The 27,603-nt window shown below is 40.1% G+C and overlaps 2 protein-coding genes across 5 annotated transcripts in view; one reads left to right on the forward strand and one right to left on the reverse strand.

Annotated features, from left to right (window-relative positions):
* Window positions 1-18,413, forward strand: part of TK2 (thymidine kinase 2) — a 47,464-nt gene extending 29,051 nt beyond the window's left edge. Inside the window, exons 7-10 of one of the 2 annotated variants that reach the window (XM_074203183.1) lie at window positions 3,366-3,454; window positions 5,205-5,284; window positions 9,245-9,325; window positions 12,860-18,412. In XM_074203183.1, the coding sequence (XP_074059284.1) occupies window positions 3,366-3,454; window positions 5,205-5,284; window positions 9,245-9,325; window positions 12,860-12,958 (349 nt within the window). In that variant the 3' untranslated portion in view covers window positions 12,959-18,412. Of the gene's footprint in view, window positions 1-3,365; window positions 3,455-5,204; window positions 5,285-9,244; window positions 9,326-12,859 lie in introns of both variants that reach the window. The other variant, XM_074203186.1, reaches the window with a different exon arrangement.
* Window positions 11,299-24,411, reverse strand: LOC141500179 (uncharacterized). Of its 3 annotated transcripts, none has more exons than XR_012471884.1 (3): window positions 23,889-24,411; window positions 19,806-21,465; window positions 11,299-16,166 (listed from the first exon to the last, which is right to left on the reverse strand). XR_012471884.1 is itself a non-coding variant. In XM_074203165.1 (2 exons), the coding sequence occupies exons 1-2, from the start codon at window positions 24,222-24,224 to the stop codon at window positions 20,194-20,196; spliced, it is 1,608 nt and encodes a 535-aa protein (XP_074059266.1). In that variant the 5' UTR covers window positions 24,225-24,411; the 3' UTR covers window positions 11,336-20,193. The 3 variants fall into 3 exon arrangements, 1 of the variants encoding a protein (XP_074059266.1); XR_012471881.1 differs by having other exon boundaries at window positions 19,791-21,465; XM_074203165.1 differs by having other exon boundaries at window positions 11,336-21,465.
* Between the last annotated feature and the right edge of the window lie 3,192 nt (window positions 24,412-27,603).

A 27,603-nucleotide genomic window follows, 5' to 3' on the forward strand; every position in this document is an offset into this window, starting at 1 on the left:
TTTTTCTTGGGGGGAGAGTGAAGTCTTAAGGGCAAACTAATGTGACATAAATTTAGTTCGACTTAAAACTCTTTCTGGGTCACTGGATTCTTTTTTGGTCAACATCTATTAAGGAAAACAGTAACTTGTTGGTAACCACAAGATGGCATGCGTGATACATCAGTGAATTTTGTGTTTTCTCCATTTCTGTCCTTGCTTTGGGGAAAAGCATTCTGAGATAAAAATGATTAGGAAAACTCTTTTAAGATGCCAAGTGCTGACTTGCTGCTAATCACCATAGGGTTGACCTTTGATTTTAGGAACCAGGAGATCTGAATGCACCATTTCAAAGCATTGCAACCACAGGGAAGCCACTCCCCTCCTGGGCCTCATTTTCTTTTCTGTAAAACAAAGGAGGGGGGGAATAGGTTACATAACCTCCAAGTTCTCTCTAACTCCAACATTCAGTGTTTCAATTTTTGTTGTAAAGGCTTGTCTAGCTCTGTCATGCTGTGTTTTTACTGTATGTCCTAACATTCTGTCTTCTACAATGTCTTTCTGTTCCCACATTTGTTTTCTAAGGTCTCTTTCAGTTTTGACGTTTAGTGATTTTTATGTTCTAAGGCCCTTTTCTAATTCTTGATATTCTATGTTCAAAGGTCCCTTTTAGTTTTGACATCTTGTGGTTCTGTTTTCTAATATTCTTTCAGTCAACAAGAAGTAATTTAGCATTGATTTTGTACAGGTGCTGTGCTAAGCACAGGGATACAAAAAAAAAAAAGGCAAAAATTGTCCCCATACTTAGGGAGCTCACCATCTAAATGGGAAGATAACATATAAATACCTGGATATATCCAAGAAATGTACAGAGTAAATGGGGGGGGGCTAATCTCAGAGGGAATGGCACTAGCAGCTACGGGGCTGGGATGGAGGTGAGGAGGCAGTGGGGTCCAGTCAGTACAAAGACGTATAGAAGGGAGATGGAGTGTTGTATATAAGGAATAGGAATTAAACCAGTGGCACTGGATGTAGAGTCCCTGGAGGGGGGAAAAATAAAAGACTAGAAAGGGGCCAGCATGGAAAGACCCTGTAAAAGGTCTGTAAAGAGTTCCAATGAGGGACTTTATTTATTGATTCCTTTATTGATTATTGATTTATTATTATGAGCCACCAAAGTTGTTTGAACAGGGGAATGACTATGGTTAGATCAAAGCTTTAGGAAGAATCACTTTGCCAACTGTGTGGAGAATGGAGTTGATTAGGGACAGACTTGAGGGTCTGGAAAAAAAAGATATATAAGTTCTGCTTTGGTCATGCTGAGTTTATGATGTTTAAAAGACATCTATTTTGAGATATCTGAAAGGTAGGTAGTTGATGGTACAAGTCTATAGTTCAGGAAAAAGATCAGGTCTCAATATATAGATCTAGGAATCATCAGAATCAGAGATGATCACTGAACTTGTGAAAACTGATGAAATTACTAAAGTGAGATAGTATAAAAAAAGGCCCAGAAAAGAACCTGGGGTCATTCACTGATAGTGGATGGAGATGCTTATGGAGATACTTCAAAAGCAGTGATCAACAGTGTCAAAGGCTACAGAGAAGATAAAAGGATGAGAATTGATCAAAGACCATTAGATCTGGCAGTTAAGAGATTGTCTGGTCATTTTGGAGAGGACATTTTTAATTGAAAGATGAGAAGAGTTGGGGAGTGAGAAGAGAAGAAGACAGGGAGGGGAGTATAGGCATTTTTTGGGGAAGAGTTTGAGAAAGGGAGGGGAGATTTAGAGCCATAGCCTTACAGCAACCCTCAGAGCTTGGTACTAGAAGAAGTATCTTCATTTTACTGAGGAGGAATTGAGAAAAAGTACCTTTCTCAAGGTTACACATCAGGAGTAAACCAAAGAACTTTGACTTAAAAAATGCCATGCTGTCTTCTCTAGTAGCTTTCTGCCAATATATTTCTCTGACCCTTGTTTACATGAATGTTCCTTCAGAAGGTCCCATGGTGATGGAATGGACTATCCTATAGGCCTCATTTCTCTGAGTCAACTTTTGATTCTCTGTCCCAATGTACTCCTTGTTCCTTTACATGTCTTCATGCATTTCCTTCTTTCCTTGTGTACTTCCCACTGAAGAGCCAGTGTATCTTGTTTTCCTCAGTATAACTTCATATTAGTTTGTTTTTTTAAAAAGATTTTATTTATTTTGAGTTTTACAATTTTTCCCCAATCTTACTTCCCTTCTCCCCCACCCCCACAGAAGGCAATCTGTCAGTCTTTACATTGTTTCCATGGTATACAATGATTTAAATTGAATGTGATGAGAGAGAAATCATATCCTTAAGGAAGAAACAAACTATAAGAGATTTCAAGATCAGACAATAAGATACATTTTTTTTTTCTAAATTAAAGGTAATAGTCCTTAGTCTTTGTTCAAACTCCACGGTTCTTTCTCTGGATACAGATGGTATTCTCCATTATAGACAGCCCCAAATCGTCCCTGATTGTTGCACTGATGGAATGAGCAAGTCCATCAAGGTTGATCATCACCTTCCTGTTGCTGTTAGGGTGTACAGTGTTTTTCTGGTTGCTCATCTCACTCAGCATCTGTGCATACAAATCCCTCCAACTTCCCTGAATTCCCATCTCTCCTGGTTTCTAATAGAACAGTAGTGTTCCATGACATACATATACCACAGTTTGCTAAGCCATTTCCCAATTGAAAGACATTTACTTGATTTCCAATTCTTTGCTACCACAAACAAGGCTGCTATGAATATTTTTGTACAAGTGATGTTTTTATCCTTTTTCATCATCTCAGGTTATAGACCCAGTAGTGGTATTCTAGATCAAAGGGTATGCACATTCTTATTGTCCTTTGGATGTTAGATGAATTAACAGCTTGGAGCTTAAATTCTAAGAGGGAAATCATATACATGTTCTGTAGCATGCGTAAGATACACATAGAATAAATGCAATCAATCAAGAAACATTTATTAAGCACCTACCATATGTCAAGCAACATATAAGTTTCTGGTAATACAAGAAAAGCAAATTAAACAGTCCTGCCTTCCAGGAGCTTTCATTCCAACTAGAGAGGCAAAATGTTCATAGATAAGTATATATGGAACATATGCAAATTAAATACAAGATAATTCTGAGCTGGGAGGGATATTTGGGGAAGTCCTTAGGTAGGCAGTGATATTTGAGTTGAGTTTTGGAGACAATGGTTTACTAGAGGAAGAGATGGTGAGAGCATGAGGTCAACCGATGCAAAGGCAAAGAGCTAGGCAATGGACTGGTATATCATGATTATTCTTGATATTTGGGGTGTTGTGGGTTGGAGGAAGAAGCGAGTAGTGATGGTTGCTTCTCTCGTTTCAGTGGCAAAATGCCTGAAGTGGATTATGTTGTCTTATCTGAATGGTTCGACTGGATTGTGAAGAATGTCGACGTTTCAGTTGACTTGATAGGTGAGACCTGTGTCCATCTGACCTGCCTAAGTTAGATCTTTAATACTTTGAAGTGCCTTTTATTACCCTATAACCCTTGACTGGAAGTCAGCCAGATATATTTATGAATTGCCTCCTGAGTGTACTAAGAATGGCAAAAGACATTGTCTGTCCTCAAGGAGCTCACAATCTAATGCAAGAGCTTAATTAGTAGAGTAGAAAGAACACTGAATTTGGAGTCAGATAGTCCTGTATTTGCTACTTTTTCCCCTGTTTTTTGCAGGGACCAGTCACATGCCCTCTTTGGGCCTCAGTTTCCAACACTGTAAAGGTGAGGGAATTGGAATAGGTATTTGCATTCAGGCTGTAGAACCATTGGCCTTATTGTGAAAAGGATTTGAGAAAAGTCATATTGGATAGCCTCTGTTTTTCCAGGTGAAAGGAAGGAATTTGAAAGTAGAATTGAGAGCTTGAGGAGAATGGAAAGGTGTTCTAAAACTTGGGGAATATGATAGAAAGTTAATAGGAGAAGGATAAAAGAATAGTTATGGAGACATGAGGGTCCTACCTAGAGTAGGAGAGAGTTTCTCCAGCAACATATCATCTCAGGAGTTGATGTGGTAAAGAAGCCCTGGGGATGGGGCAGGTGGTTAATAGGTTGGGAGCAGTGAAACATTAAGGAAGGGAGGAAGGTCAAGGATCAATTGGGCAAGTGAACTATTGATATGATGGAACATTAGGTCAAGGAGTGTGGTGTAGGGTGGGCAGGCTTTTGGATTAGGAATTGAGGGAATAGGGTTTTAGTCTCAATCCTTTCACTTAATAGCTGTTTTATCCTGGGCAAGTCACTTCATCTGTGAAGGCCTCAGGTTCCTTTTTTCCTAACATTTGTAACATTAGGGAATTTACTTAACACTTAACACTTTCCCATTAGGCATTTTCTAAATCTAACGTTCTCTAGTTATCAAACAGGGGTAAGAGGTAAGAGAAACCAAAAAGTGGAAACTTGACCACTAAAGGGAGAGGGGGGAGGTTTAGGTGATTTGGGACATCAAGAGAACAAAGAGTGGAGTCAGTGTGAGTGTATATACATATACATACATATACATACATATACACATTTGGAAGGGCTACCCTCAAAGACTAATTAGCAGAATCACAGAGCTGCTACCCATGTTTCTACATGTTTCCTCATTGGGAGTATTCTGTGTCAGTGAAATCATGCATTCTCTGTTGATGCAGTTTCCTTGTTCAAGTCCACATTGTTTAGTTCCATTGGTTTTGAATTGTATATAATTTATAACTTAATTTAGAGTACATTTGAATGCATAAAACCACTTCAGAGGAGTCATTTTTCATACTGATTAGGACCTAACTGTATAAGAATATATTTACATCTATCTATACTTAATTAGCCGTGGGTCCCTGGGCAAGTAATTTAAAACTCTGCCTCAGTTTTCTCATCTGTAAAATGAGGTTAATAACATGTCTCTCCCCAAGAATTGTTGAGAGAATCAAAAGAGATCATATTTACAAAGCAGTTTGCAAACCTTAAGGTATTCTAAAAATACTGCTTCTTATTAGCCTATGGAAGAAGCCAACCCCCATCATATGATAACTTATAGGACCGATTATGCCAGCTTCCATTTCTTTAGCCCTTTATCATTCACTAATCAGTTTTTATATAAAGAAGTTAAAGACAGTTTTCAGTAGCTGTAGCTGTAAACTCTAACCAGTGATTGTGCCTTCAAATATTGTTTCCTACTGACAGTTTATCTCCGGACCTCTCCTGAGACTTGTTACGAAAGATTGAAGATGAGATGCAGAGAGGAAGAAAAAATCATTCCATTGGTAAGGAAACTCTTTCTGTTTTTAAAATCAAGCCCCCAAATCTTATGGCTTTGCCTTCTTTCCTCCAGCTTTATTATTTCTGCCTTTGCTGCTCCTCCTTCCTCTCCCACCCTTTTCTAACAATTCATGGATATGAGAGTACAGGTTACTCTGTCCTATGATGGAGATTATCACTCCTGCTTGTCTTCATTGTTGGTCTTCAGCAGTTGCTATGGCTTTGAAAAAAATTAATCACTGAGTGGTTAGTCTTCTGTTAATGGCCTTCTGCAGACTTACCCAGACTGGTCCTCTTACTATAGATGATCAGTCTGTTAGTGAACCTGCAAAAGCCATTATTCTTCCTGGCATTCCAGGCTTTCCACAATCTGGTGCACCACCTTGACTTTCTAGTCTTATCTCTTATGGCTTTTGTTTTTGTTCTAAACTTTCTATCATTATGTCTCTCTCCCCCTCAATGCCCCACCCCTACTACATTTAGTAGGTACTGGAGAGAAATGTTTCCTGTTGGTTATTCCAGAACTTTGTCTCTCCTCATGTACCCTTTGAGAACCCCCCACCATGATGAGGCATTGGAAGAAGGCTCTATATTCTTATCCTCTTCTATATTCTTATTTCCTTCTTATAGGCTGTTTTGCTCTATAATGATCACAAAGTTAGTATATTACTATAGATTTTTGCAATTCCTTCTTCTTCCAAGCCTTTCCCTATTTCCCAAGCCCCCTGAGGGCAGGGTTATATCTGACTAGCACCATTTCTTCCCCAGTGCAGAGCATGATGCTCTGCACACAGAGGTGCCTAATAACTATCAAATTAATTTGTTTTCTTTCTGCTACTCTTATAAATTATGAAGTGGGAACTTTATATACATATACATATATATATATATACATACATATATATATATACATACATATATATACATATACATATATATACATATATATATATATATATATATATATATATATATATATATATATAAACATTGTTTTTCAATCAGTGTCACTGCTTCCAGTCAACCTTGAACTTCTTTTCTCTGGGCCTGTAGGAACTTCTCAGTGGGGAGCAATCAGTATTTGAAAGGGAAGCTATTGCTGCTGGAGCTCACCACAGCAGCAGATGTTTATTAGACTTCTGCTGTATGCAGAGATCCATGAGCTGTGCCAGGGGAGTTTAGAGTGCTACTTAGATGAAGTCTCTGACTTCATGGAATTCGTGGTGTACAAGGAAAAGAAGATACCAACACAGATATACTCTACAGGAAGACAATAAGTATAATTCCCATGAATTATCATCACAGTAATCATATTATAAATTAGAGGTGCATCAGCACAGACCAAGTCTCTTGAAGGTTTGTAGCATGCACCTTTTTGTCAATCACATTTCTGAAAACCCAGAATCTATTAGCTCCCCCTGGAAGAACAATCAACATTATTGAAATTTAGCTTGTGGCAGAAAACAGTTGTTCTTGAATGAATAAACAGGTGGCTGTGTAGATAGACCACTGGATTTGGTGTCTGGAAAATCTGAGTTCGAAACTTGCCTCAGTGTGACCTTGGCCAAGTTACTTCACCTCTTCCTGCCTGGGGATAATAATAGCTCCTTCATACCAGGGTTGTGAGGATCAAATGAGATGGCATTTAAAGCTCTTTAAAACTGAAAAAAAGTACCTCTGCCTATTATGAATGTGTGAAAAGGCATGTGTTATTATGGGATCGAGTGATTAAAATCGGGGCTTTATGGTTCACAAAGCACTTTCCTCACTAGAACAATAAGGGTGCAGAGTAGTGTTATCTCTGTTTTCTGGATGAGCAACCAGATGTTCCAAAAAGAAAGGGGTTGCTAAGGAGGAGATTCATGCACGAGGCAGAAAATTATAGACAAGATTCCAGGTTCTACCCCTCCCTGAGACATGATGATTCTCATATCTTTAATGCTGATGTAAAATTTTAAACTAATATCCTAGTAAAGAGACTTCCAGCAATATGGCCCCCAAATTATTTGCTGTGACCCAGTTGGATTCGTTCCAAGTATAAAAAGTATGGTTCAACATTAGGGAGATAATTAGTTGTATAAACAGCAGAAACAATGATTGTTAAGTCCCTTCTAGTGGTAGCATTCCAAGATCCTTGTTATAAAATTGCTGCTACTGCCAAGTAGACAGACCTAATGGGATTTAAGAGGGCCTCCTCCCCTCCCTCTCTTGAGAGTCACTGTGAAGGTGACTGTTTTGTTGGCAGGGAGGGCTGAAGGGCTGGGGTGAACTGGCCACAGAGAGGCAGTGGTCCCTTGGGAGAGGGGAGAGCCCAGGCTGGAGACAGATGCTGCTAGAGAGGTAAGAGTCAAAGCAGCAAGACAGATGGGAGTCTCATGTCATTTTGGCTGGAAATTGAATTGCAACAGCTAGGGAAGCAGAAGTTTGCACTAATGAGATGAGAGCAGGATGTTTGGTGGAAAAATAGCTAACTTGATGTATCAGATGGTTGTAATATAATGCAATACATAATAAATGTAGCTTACATTTATATAGTACTTTATGTTTGCAGAGAAATTTGTGCATGTGATTCCATCTGATCTCTTGATGCATTCTGGTTTCAGCCAGACTTCATCTCTTACCTCCATGTATTTTGCACAGGCTGACTCCAAGCATAAAAATGTTTTCCTTCTTGCTTTTACAACTTTTAGAATCTTTAACACCTTCCAGCCTTGGCTCATGTAGCAGTTTCTTTGGGAAGTCTTTTCTGATCCACTGAGTTGCCAGTGGTCCTTCAGTCTCCTCAAATGATCATTTGCATCCTTCTCTGTCTCTGTTGTATCCTTCCAAAAATATGAAATTCTTTGGAAATCTTCTAGAATCTGTTTCCCTTCTTGTCTTTGTATCCCATGCACCAAGTTTAATCCCATAAAAATAAGCATGCACTTATTAATAAATGCTTATTGAATTAGATTGGATCGATCTTTCAAAAGCTAGCTGGTGAAGGAGGTAGCACCTTCAAGAAGCAGTATCACACATCTCCTGTGGAGAGAGAGCATTGGGTTTGAGTTAGAAAACCAGGATTCCCTGTGACTTTTTTTTTTATGCACTGAACCTCAGTCTTCACATCTGTCAAATGAGGGCATTGGATTAGAGATCCTATTCAGTTCAAAAATTTCTTATCCTAAGGGTCATCAGAGGAATAACCCGAGACACACAGATAAGAAGTCCATGATTGCAGGGAAGTGAAATCTGAGGTCACACATCTGCTCAGTAAAAACCGGGGCTGTTACTCACATGCCAACTTTCTGACTTCTATCATGTATTCAACTTTTTAAGACATCTCCTGTTTTTAGAGAGCTATTTTTAGGTCCTGGGGAGAGATGCAAAATGGATCTCTGACATAGGCCCTTTCTTCTTCATATTATATAGATTTAGAGACTGAAGGGATCCTGGGAGTTATCTAATCTAATCTCTCACATTTTACAGATGATGAAACTGAGATCTAATGGATTTTCAAAGGTCACTCAGATACTGAGCAGCAGATCTGAGATTCTAACAACTCCAAATCCAGCTGCTTTTCCTGTTCTACCAAGTCCTGCTATGTGGAGATGCAATGCATATAAATAGTAACTAATATATAGTAATATAGATGCCAGGTACAACAGAGAGGTGGATAGCAGAGTTCTAGGTGAAACCTGAGGGAAAGGGTGTTACTGATGGGGTTGAGGATCAGGAAAAACTTTCAGATGCCCATGATATAGCAACCTCCGAATATTGTTCGGCTGGCCAAACCTTGTCTCCATTGAGTCTGTTTTCAGAGGTTGGATGGCATCTGCCATTTTTCCATTGCATGGTTCGTCCAAGTCCCAAGACCTGGTAGCTATATTTGGGCATTACCTTTGATGGCCAAAGTTGGATTGCTGAAGGAGATTTTGCTCTTGTTGAGACTCACCATAACTTTGTGTGTCTGAATGACTTCACAGGAATATTTGGAAGCCATCCACCATCTGTATGAGGAGTGGCTCATTAAGCAAACCCTCTTCACAGTGCCCTCTCCTGTTCTCGTAAGTATGTTTACCCCAGCTCATATAAGAACAGAAGGCTGTCATGGGACTTTCCAGAAGGGCATTCACCATGCTGGGAGTTGGAATGGGACACTATCCATATGTCAGGGGATAGGAAATTGCAGTATCTCGAGAGTTAATTTTCAAAGGGGACTTGCATCATTTAGTTCTAAACAGGATTTCTTCTCACTTTCTATCCAGGGGAATATGGTTAGATTTTTTTTCTGGGAGGGTCTTAGTAGCGATAACTCACATTTCTCTTGTGTTTGAAGTTCCTTATCAGGTGCTTGCTTCCCAAGGTAGGTGTGATTGTCCTGCAGGTATGATTGTCCTGATTTTACAGAGGAAGAGAAAGAGATGATGAAATGAGGAGCAGCTGGTATTTCTATAGTGCTTTTTGAAGTACAAAACACTTGAGAGTCCTGGACTTGGAAGAGGAGGACTTATGTTTAAATCTCAGCACTATTGCTGTCTGTGGGCAAATTATTTAATGCCTCTGGGATTCAATTTCCTTCTCTGTAAAAATCAGAATATTGCATTTCATGACTTTTAAGGTCCCTTCTAGTATTACATATATGATATTAAATATTTCTGATTCTCACAGAAATCCTGTTAGGATGGTAGGACAAATATTATATCTATTTGATGCCATAAGAAATGGAAGCACAGAGAGAAATGGTGTGGGGTATGTGTATATGTACATGTATATAGACATGTGTGTGTATGTGACACACACACACACACACAGAGCAGCTAGATGGTGCAGTGGATAGAGCACTGGCCTCGGAGGCAGGAGGACCTGAGTTCAAATCTAGGCTTAGACACTTGATACTCATTAGCTGTTGACCTTGGGCAAGTAACTTAACTTTTATTGCCTCATATCCAAGGCTATCTCTAGTTGTTCTGATTCATATCTGGCTGCTGGATCCAGATGGCTCTGGAGGAGAAAGTGAGACTGGTGACTTAGCACAGCTCCCCTCTTTCTCAGATTCAGTTTATGTGCCTGTCATGGCATCACCTTCCTGATATCATTTAAGAATGAAGGACAAAACATTACAGGGAGAGACAGAAGGGAAGGGGGAGAGAGGGTGGGGAGGAAAGAGTGGGGAAGAGGAGAAAGTCTTAGACCCAGATTGAAGCAGAGACACAGCCATCTGAACTGGGTAGTTGTGTGGATGTAGCACCAAACTTGGAGTCAGGAAGATCAGAGTTCAAATCCTGCCTCAGACTCTTACTATGTGTGTGACTCTGGGCAACTCTCTTAACTTGTGTCTGCCTTTTCCCTCCCAGGGTTGTTATGAGAATGAACTAAGTTAAAGTTTGTAGAGTGCTTTGCGAACTCTAAGGTTCTTTATAAGTGCTTAGTACTACTGTCACTACTACTATGACTGCTATTACAACCATTATTATTACTAACTGGTACTACAACAACTATAATAACTTAGTAGTAATACTGCTACCTAGCACTGCTACTACCTCACACAAGCCAGTCTTGATTAACACTGCCCTAGTATCTGTGACTATTATGTTGATGACTTAGTATAAGCCCTGCCACCTAATACAATAAGTACAAGCCATTTCTTCTACCACCTCTACTAACTAGTACTACTCCTGCTCTGATGATGACAGTACTACTACCACTACTACTACTACTACTACTACTACTACTACTACTACTACTACTAGTACTGTTTTTTGCGTGTCGGCAGGAGAGAGCCAAAACGATCATTTTCAATTCATGAAAGAAAACTAATGGTGATATGCTTATCCAGTATTTTTGGGAAATGATATGCTCATAGAATCATGATTTAGATCTGTAAAGGACCCATAAATTAAATTTCAGAGTTGGGATTTGACCCCAGGCTCTCTAACTGCAAATTGATCACATTTGCTATTGCAGCCCTCACACTCCCTTTTCCCCACCATGTCAAAGTGAATTGTCTAGATAACAAAAACACTTTTAATTTTAACTTCTTTGAATGGCAGACTTTCTGGAATCCTTAGAGGTTGCAGAACAGAATTCTGTGAAGATTCACATCATGAGCATTAGTTGCTGTTTTGTGCTAGGTTGAGTTATGGAACTGTCAAGATATGTGTCTCAACATATATGGACGTATGTGTATACTATGTATGCATACATTTGCGTATATTTCCCTTTACTGAATGGACCCACACATCTTCAGTTGAGAAGAATATTAAGGAAACTATCCTTTGTCTTTTTGACCTCCATCTATGTGTTTCTCTCTGTTGTCATCCTTATAAATATGTGTCAGCTATCCCCTGTGAGTAGAGAAGCTTAGTTTTATCCTAACTTCTTAGAGTCCTGTCTAAAACAAGCCAGCAGACTGAATAATGGCTTAAGTTTCTCTTCTATGAGCTTAGTGCATGCATTTAATTTTCATTCTTGGAGATATCTGATTAAGCTTCTCAGGAGATCCTTTTGTGCTACTAACTATATATGGTCTAAAGGTTGGTACAGTGGCTAAAGTGCAGGACCTGAAGTCAGAAAGCTTCATCTTTATGAGTTCAAATCTAGCCTTAGACATTAATAGGCTGTGTGGCCCTGGGCAAGTAAATTTACCTCATTTCCTCTCCATCAAATGACCTAGAGAAGGAAATGCAAACCATTCCATTATCTCTCTGCTATGAAACCCCCAAATGGCATCATGGACTCTCCTCATAGAGAGTCGAATTCAACTGAAATAACAGAACAACAGTATATCCTATATAAATGAGGTTGTTAAATGATTTCCAAATCAGCGAAGTGTTAAAATATTTTACTATAGAGCAGGGATTCTTAACCTGGGGTTCATGAGCTTGTTTTTAAGAAAAACATTTTGCTAACTATATTTCATTATAATCGATTTCCTTTGTAATTCTATGTATTTTATTTTATTCATTTAAAAACATGATTCTGAAATAGGTCCATGGGTTTCACTGGAGTGTTACAGGGAACGACATCATGTTTGTGACACAGAGAAAACTAAGGACTGTTGAAATTAGTGAACTTGGCCCAAGAGAGGGTAGAGAATTGACCCAAGGTTGAGAAATATTCTGTAATTCAGTCAGTAAACATTTATTAAGGTCCTTTATGTCTCAGACATTGTACTGAGTGCTAGGAATACAAATAAAGCTCCTGTCCTTATGGAACTCACAATCTAATGGTATAACATAAGGATTAGACAAAATGGTCCTTCCAGCAATCTGTCCTTCTTTGATCCATAAAACTTATTCCAGGGGCACCTGGGTGGCACAGTGGATAGAGCAGTGGCCCTGGAGTAAGGAGGACCTGAGTTCAGATTTGGCCTCAGATACAATACTTATTTAGCTGTATGATCTTGGTCAAGTCACCCAACCCCATTGCCTTGGAAAAACAAAAAAAAAAACCCAAACAAACCCCAAACCCCCAAAACTTATTCCAGTGTGCTAGGATGACTGTGACTACTTCCTTTCTTTGACTCTCATAGAGTGATCCTCCTGGCTTATTATAGAAATGAATTTCATCAACTAATTTCTTTTTTGCTTCTTTTCTAGGTGATTGAAGCAGACCAGGACACACAGACAATGCTGAAGCTCTATGAGAATAACCGGGACCAAATATTAGCTGCAGGGGATATGAAGCATCACTTATAGGCCCAGAAAAATCTATATGATCATAGTTGGAGCCTGTCAGGATCTGTCAATTTAGTGATGAAGAATTGCTTTTTAAAAGTTCACTCAAGTAAATTTTCTATCATATCTGATTAAAAACAGTTTGTATACATACACAAACAACACATTATAACATACATGATACATTAAGGGTATACTCATGTGCACACACATATATTTCAGTATACTAAGTATTGAAGTATATATATTATATATATATAAATTTGTTTATACATACATAATATTGGTAAATTGTCACAATATTCATTTTTTGCCTCACTGTCTTTCATGAATCATGATGTTGATGTGACTGATCTTGGGATTTGACCTGCCTGAGATTTTTAGCCAAAAAAAAAAAAATCACCCAGCATCTAACAATCAGGCTATTTAATTGATTGCTGACAGGTGCTGTGCTAGCAAATTTGGACCAATTAATCTTAATTGAAGTTGAATATCATTCTTCATGTGACCCCCCACAAGCATATATGGTAACTACTATTATTGAAGAACTGGAATGGTCCCCCCCCCCCACTGTGTAGCTTAGTTGTAGGAGGTATAATAGTTGACTTTCAACTTTTGCTGCTTTTACTATCCTAAATCCCAGAGAATCTCTCATTTTGCTTTTTGATGATCTAGGAATAGCTGCATTGGAAGAGTTAGATCCTCCTGACAACTCAATGGTCCAGTCTTTTGTTGTGAGCATGAGAATGGGAGCCTGTATTTATTGAGAGAAAGCCAGGAAGTGAATGGAGCCAAGTGTCATTATTGTCTGGTAATTTATTTGCCATGTTTTGAGGGAAATAAACAATGCAAGCCAATGTTGTGTTTGGTCTCATTAAATACTAATGCTGTGACTTTGTAGTTTTAACTTTGTCTTGATTTTGGGTCTGAGATGAAACTTTCTTGTATTGGTATGAAATCATGTGACTTTTATGAGAGTGAAGGCTCTGTTTTCTAAGTGATGGCCTTTCTTATTGATGGTTTAGAGGAGAGAAGAGATGATGATGGGGATACCCTGAAGCAGGGATCTCAAATGCACAGGCCAGCCTATTGGACTGCTTCTTCCCCACCATGCTTGGAAGTATGCCCTGAAGCCCTTTGGCCCCTGCCCTCTGACAAACATAGAATTGGCTTAAATATCCTCAGAGCAGAGAGAAAGATTTACTTGGCATGATGGCCAGTAGAAGTGGGTACATACTTCAAATGAACATACTGTTTAAATCTAAAGTTACTGTCTTCACCTGGCAGTCAGGAGATTGCCCTAGCTCAAAGATTTATGATGGCATTGATTTCTATGGTATTTAAATATATTCTTTTCATTTTGAGGGAAATTATTCTTAGCATTTGGATAGTTTACTAAATGTGGGGGAAAAAGCAGGCTAGATGGGAGCTTATTCCATTCTCATTACCTACTTTGCCCTTTGAGGTCTCACTAGCAACCTGATCTTGAGGACAATACCATGAGATCCCCTGTCCTCTAAGGAACCCCTGCTTCATTTCTTATATATTTTTTAAAATAATTTTTTATTAATGTGTTTCTTTTTTACATCACTGTAATTCCAGGAACCCTCCCCAGTACCTCCCACCCCAGAGTCCTCCCATATGGTAGTATTTTTCAAAGTAAAAAAAGCAGGAAAATTTCAGCATAACTGGTCAGTATAATGGGAAAAAATCCAAAAATATGTCCAATGTACAATAGTGGTAGATTTCCCACCTTTGCAAATAGGTGAGTTGAAGGTGTCTTCTCTCTCTTTGAAGAATGTGTAACATTCACTTTTGGAGTGGTTCTTTCTATTTATATTGCTGTAACCATTTTTGTATATTTTTTTCTTGGCTCTGCTTATTTCATCCTGCCTCCAGTTTGTTTAAGTCTTTTTATGCTTCTCTGTATTCATCATATCAATCATTTCTCATAGAACAGTCATATCCTCTGTATTAATCACATCCATCATTTCTCACAGAATAGTCATATTCATTTGCTACAATTTCTTCAGTTATTCCCCAGTCAGTAAATATCTACTTTGTTTCTAGTACTTAGAAAAAGTGCTATGGTAAACATTTTGGTGTATGTGGAGACCTTCTAGGTCAAAGGATATGGGCAGTGAGCATAGTTCCAAATTCTTTTCTTTCTTTCTTTCTTTTTTTTTTTTTTGCAAGGCAAATGGGGTTAAGTGGCTTGCCCAAGGCCACACAGCTAGGTAATTATTAAGTGTCTGAGACCAGATTTGAACCCAGGTACTCAGGAATCCAGGGCCGGTGCTTTATCCACTGCGCCACCTAGTGCCCCTCCAAATTCTTTTCTAAGTGATTATACTGATTTACAGCTCCACCAACAATAAATTAGTGTGCCTATCTTCCCACCTTTTGTCATCTTTGCTAATTTGCAAGGTGTGAAGTGAAACCTTGGACTTGTTTCAATTTGCATTCCTCCAATGCTTTTAAATGGTTTTAATCGTTTGAATGTTTTCTTTTTTTTTTCTTCAGGTTAAGGGGATGGCTTTGGATAGAGGATTGGGATAGGAATCAGGAGCTTTGAACTCCCTCTAATTTTACTTTCTGACTTTAGGAAAGTTATTTCCCTCTTCAGGCCTCAGTTTCTTATCTGTAAAAATGAAGGATTTGGGCTACGAATTGAAAAATCATAGAATTTCAGAGTTGGAAGAAGTTGGAGGCCATTTTAGTCTAGGCCTAAAAAAATAAATTCCCTCTAACACACTCAACAAGTCATTGTCAGTCTGAAGCACAACCCACTTCCAATCAGCTCACTCCACTTTTAGACAGCTCTCCTCCTTAGGAACTTTTTCCTGACTTCAAGTTTAAATTTGCTTCTCTGAAATGTCTTGCTCCTGATTCTGTCTCTGGGGCCAAACAGAGTAAGTTTAATCCCTCTTCCCCAAGACAAGATCTCAGAATTTTTGAAGACAATTCACTTGCTCCTTCAGTTTTCTCTAGGCTGTCTTGTATTACACTAATGACATCACAGGAAACAAATCTTCATAAAGTACTTCAGACTTTATCTCCACAGGAGAGGTAGCAGAGTCACAGGGAAAAGAGCATTGGATCTGACACAATCATCTGGTTTTGCCATATCCTGGTGGTGTTGTGAGACCTTGGGCAAGTCACTTTTTATATCAGGTTCTCAATTTCCTCTGCATCTTTTAAAGTGGTCTTTGAGTTGTCCTCTATGTGCCTGATGAGAGATGAGAGATAATAGAGCTATGCAAATACAAGCTATTATGATGGCCTTTCCCTCGCCATGTAATAGGAAGGTAAGAAGCTATTTTGGAAAAGGTAATTGGAAAAGGTAATCTGGCCCTAAGTTAAAAACCTGTTGGATAGTAGAACACGTTTTCTTTTCTAACATAGCATGTAATAACCTTCTCCTAAGGTCCCCTATGGTTATGAACTTAAAAGTCACAGAGTCTAACTGCCAATGTCACCTACAGACCTTAACCTCTAGAGCCTTGATTTTCTTGTCAGAAAAATGAAGAAGTTGAATTACTTTCCAATCTATCGACCTCTGATGTTAGAAGCTGACATTTACAGGAGGATATTGACACCCTTTACATTGACTCTCATTTGACCTCGATATGTTATAGCAACTTTTAAAGAAGGTATTATAGCTATTGGCTCCATTTTAGAAATGAAGGCAGAATGCTGAGAGGAACTGTGACATTCCCAAGATCACATGACTAGTGAGCATTCTAAGATGGAGCACTCTTAGCATCTTAAGAAATCTGGGATTTTTTTTTAACATCTTCCCTAACTCCAGGTCTTTTCCCATCTAATGGAGCTGTGACATTCTGTGATTCTTAATTTACCCTGTGGAATTTAAAACTCAGTTAGTTCATGTAATAGTTTATCTTTACCAAACTTGTAATGTTTTGGGGACATTTTAAAAAACTTGCTTAAAAAAAGGGAGGAAAAAAGAAAATCTTTGTTGGAAAGAAAAGATAAGCAAGTAGAGGTTTACATACAATTATAGCATTTATGATTCTTTTCATCAGATTACAGTATCCTCTCAAGGATTCAGTGAGATGATAAAGCAGAGGCAGCATGCAGAAAGAGTTGGCCTCTAGTAATACTGACTGAGACCCAGACACAAACTCTGTAAGCTGAGATGTTAAAGAGCAGTTGTTGGTCTGTATTATAAGGAAGAGATTCCTCATCAGGACTTCCCTAAAACAGTGAAGTCACAGGTCTGAAGATTCCACCCCTCCCCCTGCAAAAAGGTTATTGGAAAACTTTCCTAGACTGTATTAAATAAGGGCCCTTCTCATTGGCCAAAGTGCTAGACCTGGAGTCTGTTAGACCAGAGAACCAGAGTCAGAGAAATCCTAGTTAGATTCCTATCCCAGATACTAGCTATGTGACTGGGCAAGTCATTTGACCTCTTTGCCTTGGTTTCCCCAACTGTGAAATGATAATAGCATTTGCTTCCTAGGGTGGTTGTGAGGATCAATGAAATAATAATTGTGAAGTGGAAGACATATTGTAATCACTATCTAAATATTAACTTATTATAAAGGGGGTGAGGAGAGAAACCCTTTGCTGTTTGAAATCCTAGAAGCTCTTTCCTTAAAACAGGGGCAAGGGAAATCATTTGTTCTGACACTATAAATCTAGGAATTTTTTATAAGTGAATTAAATGTTTGACCAAATTGGGGGGAGGGGGAAATGATGCTATAAATATCCAAATGGCCCTTGATAGAAAAAGGTTCTCCACCCTTGTCTTAAAAGATCTGTAGAAATATTTTGACTTAATTTGATGGGGCCTATCTATCAACTGGTTTTTTGTTTATTTTTTTTAAGAAAATTTCTGTCTGAGTTGAGAGCCCCTTAGAATCAAAGCAACAGAATTGGATTCTGATTTAACCCCCTCATTTTGGAAAAGAAGAAATTTAGGCCTAGGAGGGGGGAAGATGGAACTTCTCTAAAGTCACAGAATGAGTTTGTAAGTGAATGGATGAAAAAGCATTTGGGGTGCCAACTATGTGCAAAGCACTGGGATAAATGCTGGGAAAGCAAATAAAAAGCAAGCAAACCAGTCCATTGCAACTTCCATTGTAAAGGAGAGACAACTCCTGTGGGGATTTCAGCTGCAAGTTAGATGGAAAGACCTCATGGGTACAGCAGTAAAGAAACTAAGATTACAACTATGGCATCATTTCCACTGATAAAACCATTTCCGCTTTTGATGTTGAATCATTTGATAATGCTAAGGATTTTGCTGGCATGAATTTTATTATTCATTATTATTCAGTAGTTTTGACTGGTGAGAAAAGTAGGGAGTAGCTAGGTCATTTCTCCATAAGGGTAAATTCCCTGCCTAGTGGATTCAGGTATTGAACTGAAATTGGGGTTGGTGATTTTGGAGGAGAAGGGAACATGTTGCTGGACAGACTACACGGGGACCTGAAAGGACATGGAGGTGGTCATGTTGGTTTGGTTTGTCTGACACTAGCCACCTTTTCTCCCTTTAGTGGTCCCTTGCTGCATCAACTTCAGTGTCGAAACAAGAACATAATTCTTTAAACTCCCCCTCCACTGTTCACTTCATGCCCCATTGCTCCTGCTCTTTTATTTGTTAAAAAGATAGTTTTTCAACCTAGTCCTCAGGGATGGGTTGAGCTGGACTGGAAGGATTGATGTGTGTAGGGTTGGAGAACTGTAGATTTCATGAAGCAGTTGCTATTAATCTAGGGATGACCACATAACAAAGTGAACTTAGAAAGTAGATTCTAGACCAAGAAGGCAGAATTCATAAGGTTTTAAACTGGAAGGAAGCTTAGGAAACTAATTCAACCTGCTTGAATCAATTACAAGCAGAAGAATGGAACTCTAGCCCTGAATCTTGAAGTTGGAGTACAGTCTAGGATCTGGGATGTTTATATGGGCAATGGCGGGGGATGAATTGAGGCAATGGACATAGTGTTGGGATAGTCAGATATCATGGCCATTACACAGATGTCAAGGTTTCTACACCTGCAGCATGAAGGTTTAGGCCTTAGGAGATAAGGACTTGAAGAAAAAATATTCTAGTCACAAAGAAACTGGGTCCTAGGGGTCTAGCCTTAAAAGTGATAATGTTGAGCCTAAACTCCACTAATCCTGAGACTCCAATGAAGACCAAAATTGGTCTCAGACTATGCCACAGAATTCATAGAATCAAAGAATATTAGAACTAAAAGGAACCATATTCACTGTTCCAACTCTCTCATTTTAAATTTTAGGAAATTGGGTAGGTAAAGTGATAATAGCTGTCTAAGAAGAGACTCCAAATTTAATTGCTTGACTCCAAAGTTAGGGTTTCTTGGGGTCTATAGGTTGCAGAGATTGGGAGGGGCAGAAAGTAAACAAGAGTCAGATGGCAATAGAAGGATCCACAATATGGCAACTCCCCAGTGTTTAGTCCAATTTATATATATTACTTCAATCCTATCCAGGTAGGAGGAGGGGCAGGGATTACCATCCACCTTTAGCAGATGAGGAAACTAAGGCTCAGGGTCTTCTCATGGTCACAAGGCTAGTTCATAACAGTCAAATTTTTCATGGTAATACATTCCTAAATCTTTCTAAGTAACCCACCATCTTTGTACTTGGAGTAGTCTGGATTATTTTTGAAAAAATCTCTAATTTTATGTGAATTCTGTAACTCTCCTTCCTACCCAAATTAGAAAAGACTTTAGAATCCAGAATGTCACAATTCGAAAGGATCTTAGGACATAGAATGATAGAACTTAGAAAGTCAGAGCTAGAAAAGATCTTAGAACATAGAATGTTAAAACATTAAAGTGTTGGAGTTGGGATGTACCTTAGTCTGACATACTTGTTTTGCATAGCTGAGGAAACTGAAGTCCAGAGGATTGTGAGTTGCCTCAGGTGATTACTTGGACTGGTAACTAGCTTTTTGACTCCAGGTTCCACAATCTTTGCACTCTTTCAGACTGCTGCTTTCCTGTCTTCTTCCTCAATAACGGATTCCTCCATGCCCTTGCATGAATAAGATTGGATGACTTTATGGCAGAACCTGAATGGACAATGGGAAGGATGTGTTGTTTCTATGTTCCTTACTCAACCTAGAGTCTTTGACACTGCCACTCTTCAGACAGTTAAACAGGGATTTTAAATATCTTTCCTAACCCATGTTTCTGGGATTCTTGGTTCCCTGTCCTAACAGTCACAAAGCTTTGTGGGTTTAAGTGGGTTTAAGCCAATTATCGAAAGTCATCCTTATGGTGTGTGTTGATGGTGGTATCTGGAGGAGGCACTTCTAGACTTCTGGGAGGAATGTAAGTAATGTTTGGAGGCTCCTGGACATGTCTGAAGGATGGTGTAACTCTCTGAAACTGCTGCCTCCTGCTCTCAGAATAGCCAATTTCCCAGGGTCTACACACTAATTCTGAGGTTGGCTGGGTGGTGGAATGTATTTTACTAGTTACATCAAGACAGTTGTGCCTTCCCTCAGAATGGGTGGGGTTTCCAGTAGCCCTACTGTTATTGACCTTTGAGGTCTCTTCGGCAGGATATTCAAGGTTTTCAGTACTATGAGCTTTAATTTGGAGCCTGCTAAAAGAGGAGGAGAGGTCATCGAGATCATCCTCACTGGACCAGTCATCTTCCCAGGGAACGTTGCCACAGAGGGCTAAGGTTATGTTGGCAGATTTGGACTCTGGAGCTGTGTCAAGGCCTCCCACCTCTGCTGACCTAGGTTTTACCTGTGGGCCAGGGACCTTATTATTGTCAGATGTTGGATCTGTAAAAACAGTTAGGGCCTGGGGACCACTGGATTCCAGAGGGAGTAGAATGGAGGCAACTCTGGACACAGCAGCCTTGCTGGAGACCAAGATACCTTGGTCAGCACAGCCACTTTGAGCCTGGGGCTTCCTCTGGCTGCTTGGAGGGAGGTCTTTAGGGAAAATGGGCATCTGACCAATGAAGATGTCCCTGTAGCAGTTGAGGAACTCATCACTGTCTGAACACTTGCTAACGTCTTGGACCACTTCTTGGTCATGGGTGAGGACATCTGTAGGAGAAGTCTTCCTGGCTAGACTTAGATCTGATTTCAAATGACAACCATCCTCTGTTCTTCCACTCCATGGGTTTTCAAATTTGCCCTTGTCTGCTGGGTCCTGTGCAACCTTCAGGCTGGAAAGCAAATTGTCCTTCTTCTTACCTGGGAGCTTGGACACCTGGTTGGAATGACTTGTCCAGCATTCTGGAAGCCTGGATGGCTGGGCATTTTGTAGAAGGGTGCCCACCTTCTCCCTGTTACCTGACTCAGGAGACATTTCAAGGATAGTTTCACATTCAATTCTAGTAAGGAATATTTCAAATGCTGTCTGCATTGCTTCCTCCTCGTTTATTTTTCTGACAAGTGAAAATTCCGTGGCTGTTAAGGCAACATAACCTATTTTCTTCAGGATCATTTCCACAATGTTTTCTGGAAGCACAGACCGAACTGAGTAGACAAAATTACCTGTAAATGTCTGAAACAAAACAAAGCATTAGGAGTGAGGCAAACCTTTTAAGGAAAATCAAACAAAAAAGGGAAAAGGATTCTGCTTACTGTCGGAGAACTAGAGGTCCCCAGGGTTTGATGGATAGGTATAGAGTTATGGGATGGGGGACATCAAAATCAAAGAAACCTAATGGAGTTTGAAGGGACATTCTAACAAAAGTTAGAGTGAAATGGGATCTAAGAATATAGAATATTAGATTATAGAACATAACAATGTGAGAATAAAGATCACAAAGTGTTCAAACCAAAAGAACATGACAAGAGAAGGGATTTGTTAGAACACAGAAGAGAATGTCATAGCTGAGAAGTACCTCAAAATCTAGAACATGGATGTCCAACCTTTTAGCTCTTTTGTGCCACTTCACCCAACAGAAAGCTTATCAATGAATTTAGCATTTATTTATGATCACAGTGTAACCCATACTACCAATGCCTATAATATTAAAGTGTGATAATGCCTCATGAATGGGCTTTAAGGGTCATATACATTCTGTGGGCTCCCCACAACTGTTCTAGAATGTTAGAACCAAAATGGACCTTTAAACATAGAATATTAGATTATAGAATGGAAGACTAGGCAGAGAATGGAAAGATCGTCTAGTCAAACTTCTCAGGGAAACTGAGGTCTATCCCACCTTGGTACAGAGAGTTAATCTCAGAGCAAAGCAATTGAGTCTTCACTTTCAGTCCAAGGCTCTTAAAGAAACTAAAAAAACTCTAATTGGTTTTTAATTTTTGTATCACTTTCATTTCCAAATGCATTCCCCTCCCCTTCTGGGCCCTTTGCAGAAAGCTATTCTTTGTAGCAAAGAGTAAAACAAGGGTGGGGGAGCAGGGAGGAGGGGAAACATATTAATAAAACTAACCACCCCATTCACCAAATCTGACATGGATATAGTTTTTCATGTTGTTAGTCTTCCACCTCTGCAAACTGGAGGTGGAGGTCCATTTTCTCACTTCTTCCCTGGGGCCAGTCATAGTTATTATAATTTCACAGACATCCCACAACTGATGCATACTGAGAAACTGAGATGGCTGCGTGGGCCAGGACAGGTGCCAGGCAAAATAGCCCAGGGACTTTTTGTTATGGTTGAATGCAGTTGTGGTGATAGAGGAAGGCAAGAGAGTAGCATGGTATCAGTGATGAGACTATGGAGGTGGTGTTGATAAATGAGTAGTGGAATAGGAAGCCATCCTGGGTTGTCTTGAAATATCCCATCAGCCCTATGCCAAATAGCATGTGAAAGAAAGATGCAAGTATCTCCCCCTTCCCCCCCCCCCCAATCACATTCAACATTCTGGAGAGGAGGGGGTCAGAAGTGTGATGCAACATGTCTGAAATCATTGGAAGATGTCTGGTGATCTTATCCTGCTTTGAAAGTCAGCTAGATGGCATGGGTGGATAGAGGGCTAGACTTGGAGTCCAGAAGATCTGAATTCAGATCCTGATTCTCAGGCTCTCATCAGCTGTTTCATGTCAGGTAAGTCACTTAACTTTCCTCAGCCTCAGTTTCCTCATTTGTAAAATGATGGTGGGGAGGGACGGGACTTGAAGATCACTTTCAGCTCTAAAACTATAATTCTCCCTGAGAAACTTTGATTCTTGTACTCTTCATCAGTGGTAACAAAATCAAATAGAAATGGAGGTCACCAAGGATATAATGTTATCTTTGTTTTATTGAACTTTTATTTATTTTGTTGACTATTCTCCAATTACATTTTAATCTGATTGTAGGCTTTACTGTAGAGTATTATAAACCACAGGACTCCATATTTGATACCTCTGCTTTATAATTCTGAGAATAGGGCCTTGAAAATATTAGATACTTGATATATATTTGCTGTCACTATTAGTTGAAAGACGTTCCATCATACAACTACTGGAATAATAATAATACTTTACATAGTACTTTGTATATTTATATATTCCCCCTTAAAGGAGGAAGTCACTGGCAGGGGTTCCCAGTGTTCTGTATTCACATGGTACTTTATAAACAATCACATTGCATACTCATGTCACTCCTGTGAGGCAGGCTGGACAAGTTTTATTAGCCCCATTTTACAGGAAAAGGAAACTGAGCCACAGAACCAAGAAATGACCTTGTTTAATCCACAGGTGGTGGAACCAAGGATTTGGTCCCAGATTTCCTGATTCTCTTCTGCTACATATCTAGAGTCTTCCTAAAAGTAATTTCCCTATTAAAGTCAGAAATGTGGGCTGGACTTTCAGCTTTATGGTACTGTGATTACAATTCCTAAGGAGCTGAAGGATCGCCCTTTATTTTCCTAATCCCTCCCCTCTTATCCCTTCTTCTTCTTCTCTCTGCAGACCTCCCCCCCCCCCCCGGGCTGGCAAATAAGCCCCCCAACTCTACTGGAATCAGTACCTACCTTTAGTGACTTTATTTCTCTCCTCCAAGGGAGGAGAAAGAGGTTGACACATATGAGCTCCAGGAACTCCAGCGCTGGCACCAATCTTGGACACACATCCTCTCCCTGCCCCAGAAGCCCCTGGGAGGAGCCCCCAGTGACTGGCTCTTCATACAAACAAAGTCCTCGGGGTTGCGTGGCCCCTGAGGCCAGGAGCTGTTTGGCTTTCTGGGTGACAGCTGGCTGTCTGCAGGCCCACAGCCGACCATCCCGGCCTCCTGCCCGATAGTAAGTGATGTAGTCTTGGAAGAGCTCCAGCGTCTCCTGCCCAGGGGCTCCTGGGTCTGCCTCCTTCATGGCTTTGGGAGTCAGAGGCCAGGCATTGGCGGGGAGAGGGAGAGAGAGCTCCCCTCCTGTCTGGGCCACCCTGGGGCCTGAAGGAGGAAGTCATTGGCAAGGGTTCCCCTGGCCCTGGGATTGGCCAAGCTGGGGTTCCCCTACCGGGAGACCCAGGTGGTTGGCTGTCAGAGAGGGCTCAGATTGGGAGGAGTCTGTCAAAGGAGGAAGTCTAGAAAGACAACAGGAAACAAAAGAGAAATGAGTTTGAAAATCTGGCTCACTCACACTGTTGTCTCTGGGAGAGCAGAGAGGCTGGGGGGGAGAATTGTCTGTGAGACTCAGACCGTGGCAAGGGATCAGCCTGGCCTCTCTCTGCTCTGGCCTCAAGCCAGGCAGCTGCTGGAATCTAACCCTTAAATAAAAGTTGTCTGAGGAAACTCAGGATGTTCAGTCTGGGGAAGAGATGTCAGTCAGTCAGTCAGTCGGTCAACAAACTACAGCCAGGCAAAAACTGAGCCCGCATTCAAGGAACTCAGGCAAATGTGAAGAACTGTGTGGAAACGAGGTACTGTTGTTAGTCAGTTGGGTCTGATGCTTCATGATCCCACCTGGGGTTTCCTTGGCAAAGATATTGAACTCCAACTCATTTTTACAGATGAGGAAGCTGAGGCAAATTAGATTAAATAGCTTGCCCAAGGTAACACAGCTAGGATGAGTCTGAGATTGACTTTGAATTCATGTCTCTTGGACTCCAGGATCAGCTCTCTAGCCACTGATTTTATAAGCTTGGGCCAATAAATGAACTTTTGGTGCCCTAGGGCAACTCTTTAAGAATTTAAGTTGCCAAAAATGTCACTGGTCTGTATTGGTGGAGGGAATTTTTTCCCTGGGAACTCCCTAAATCAACAAATTACAGGTCCTGACACTCCCCTTCTCCCATTAGAAACTTAACATTAAAGATCAATACAAATAATGATGCTCCCTTAATTCTCTCCCCCCCCCTCAGCAATGGGATTAAGTGACTTGTCCAAGGTCATGCAACTAGGTAATTGTCAATTGTTTGAGGTCAAATTTGAACTCAGGTCCTCCTGACTACAGGACTGGTGCTTTATCCACTGCACCACCTAGCTGCCCCGCTTAATTCTCTTTCTATGGAAAATAATTGCTTTAAATGAACCAAATATTATGATGCTTTTAGGGTCTCTGTATCTCCATTAGGATCCTCTCTATCCAAAGTTGTTTGTATTACACTATTGCTGTCTCACTCCTGAGTGGGAGTAGCCCCCATAACTTAATATTTAACTAGCAAAAATGTAGACTATAATAATAAAAACAACGCAAGCTATGTGTCAGGCACTGTGTGTGAAGTACTTTACAGATATTATCTCGTTTGAGCTTACAACAACCTTGGAAGGTCAATAGTATTACTATCCCTATTTTACAGTTGAGAAAACTGAGGCAGATTTTACTATCCACATTTTACAACTGGGAAATTTGAGGCAGAACAATTTTATTATCCGCATTTTATAGTTAAGGAAACTGGGGTAGATGGTTTTATTATCTATATTTTGCAGTTGAGGAAACTGAGGCAGGCAGAAGTTAAGTGACTTACCAAAGGTCACATAACTAGTAAGCATCTGAGACCAAATTTGAACCCAAGTCTTCTAACTTCAGGTCTTTCTACTTGCCTTACAGAAGGACCAGACTACTTCTGTTTAAACTGTAGAGGATAGAACTAGAAGTGATGGAGAGAGGCATATTTTAGGATCTAGATCAGATATGAAGCATTGCCCTTTGTACATGCAGCTTCTTCCCTATTGTTTTTCTTTACCTTTGTGCACCTTGCATTCCAACAGTAGACTGTCTAGGGATAGCTCAGTTTTGTCTTTGTTTTTTAACTACTCAACTCAGTGACCTCACAAATTGCTAAAAGGCAAATATTGGAATAAAAATGAAAATGCATGATAAACTACCTAGGAGATGGTGTTACCTGCAAACCAAGTGGACAGCCTAGGGACATTATGAGTTCCCTTTCACAGACTGTCTTCTAGTAAAGCCTGTATCATCTCTTGTCAGGGAGATAGGACTCCTGTTCAGCATAATTGGAATAGAAGGTTTTTAACCTTCTTGGACATTGTATGATTTTATCGTTAAACTGTGTGTCTGAACTCCTCTCTAATAATCTCCATAATTGGTGCCTCCACTCAAGGACAGCAGAATCTGGTTCATGTCCCAGTGAAAGCCCTTAGCTCTTAGCAACTGTGCTAAATACTGGCTTAACACATAGTAGGTGCCAAATCAATGTTTATTAACTGACTGCAAGCATTGGGCTAACAAGTACAAAACTGTAAAGTGGATTTTTTTTTAAAATTAAGGAACACAAGAAAGCTTTGAATCTGAACCTTTAGCAAAACTAAGATCAGAAAGAACCCGCCCCCCCCCCCCCATGAGTTCCATTTCCCAATTCATAAGGCTTTGCAAACTCAGGACCAGATGGTGAAATCTCTATCTCACAGGGTTCCATTTTAGAAATCTCTATCTCACAGGGTTCCATTTTAGATTTAGTGGAGGACCAGAATCCCTCATGCAGATCAAGGTTCTCAGTGCCAACATCTGCCCGTCCAAGTAGGAATCTTCTGCCATTGCTCCAGAGAGGCACTGGTTGGTCATTTCTTTTAGTATGTCTTGAATACTGCTATGCATTTTTCTGACTTGGCTCTTGGTTCTCAGTGTTAACGATGGCATTATAGGGTGGAATTGATGCCAAGTCTGGCTCACTCTCCATGAGGTTTTCCAAACTAGAAACCTACAACGTTGTTTCCTGCACAGGTGCCATCAGACACTTAAGAGTCATGTGACTGGGCACAAATCTCTTTACTTGTAGGAAGCTCAGTTACCTTCTCTCTAAAATGGGAATAATAATTCTAGTGCTATTTTCTGAACTCTAGTCTCACGTCACCCCCTACATTTTGGATGTCTCAAACTGGATGCCTTATAGTTACATCTAAAATAGAACTTGGTATTTTTTCCCCTTAAATCCTTTCCACTTAACAACTTTCCTATTACTGTCCAGTGAATAGTAAGTAAACCTCATGCTAATGGTCTGGGTCCTCACTGCTAGTGATAAGAAGGCCTGGTGGGAACACTAACATCATCTGAAAAATACACTGACAGGATCTCTGGGGTTGCCCTCTCCTAATAGTCCCCTATGAAAAAAATGCCAGGACCTCACAGCACAGGGATGCCCTTTACCTGGAGATAGTCCAACACTGCTTGGGAATAAGGCTCCTTGTGATGAGTTGGGGGTGGTGGTGTAGTGAGCATTTCCCTCTTTCCCCCATATGGATCAGCTCTTCATCCTCCTTTCATAATCACTGCCATAAATGTGCATATCCCA

The sequence above is a fragment of the Macrotis lagotis genome, chromosome 1 (genome assembly GCF_037893015.1).
Source record: "Macrotis lagotis isolate mMagLag1 chromosome 1, bilby.v1.9.chrom.fasta, whole genome shotgun sequence".
In the NCBI taxonomy this organism is placed as follows: domain Eukaryota; kingdom Metazoa; phylum Chordata; class Mammalia; order Peramelemorphia; family Peramelidae; genus Macrotis; species Macrotis lagotis.

Bases quoted from the DNA above. Each gene is read 5' to 3' on its own strand.
- LOC141500179 (XM_074203165.1), bottom strand. From the start codon at position 24,224: ATGAAGGAGGCAGACCCAGGAGCCCCTGGGCAGGAGACGCTGGAGCTC. The intron at 21,466-23,888 runs GTAGGTACTGAT...GTTTTGTTTCAG, and splicing joins GAGAAATAAAGTCACTAAAG to ACATTTACAGGTAATTTTGT.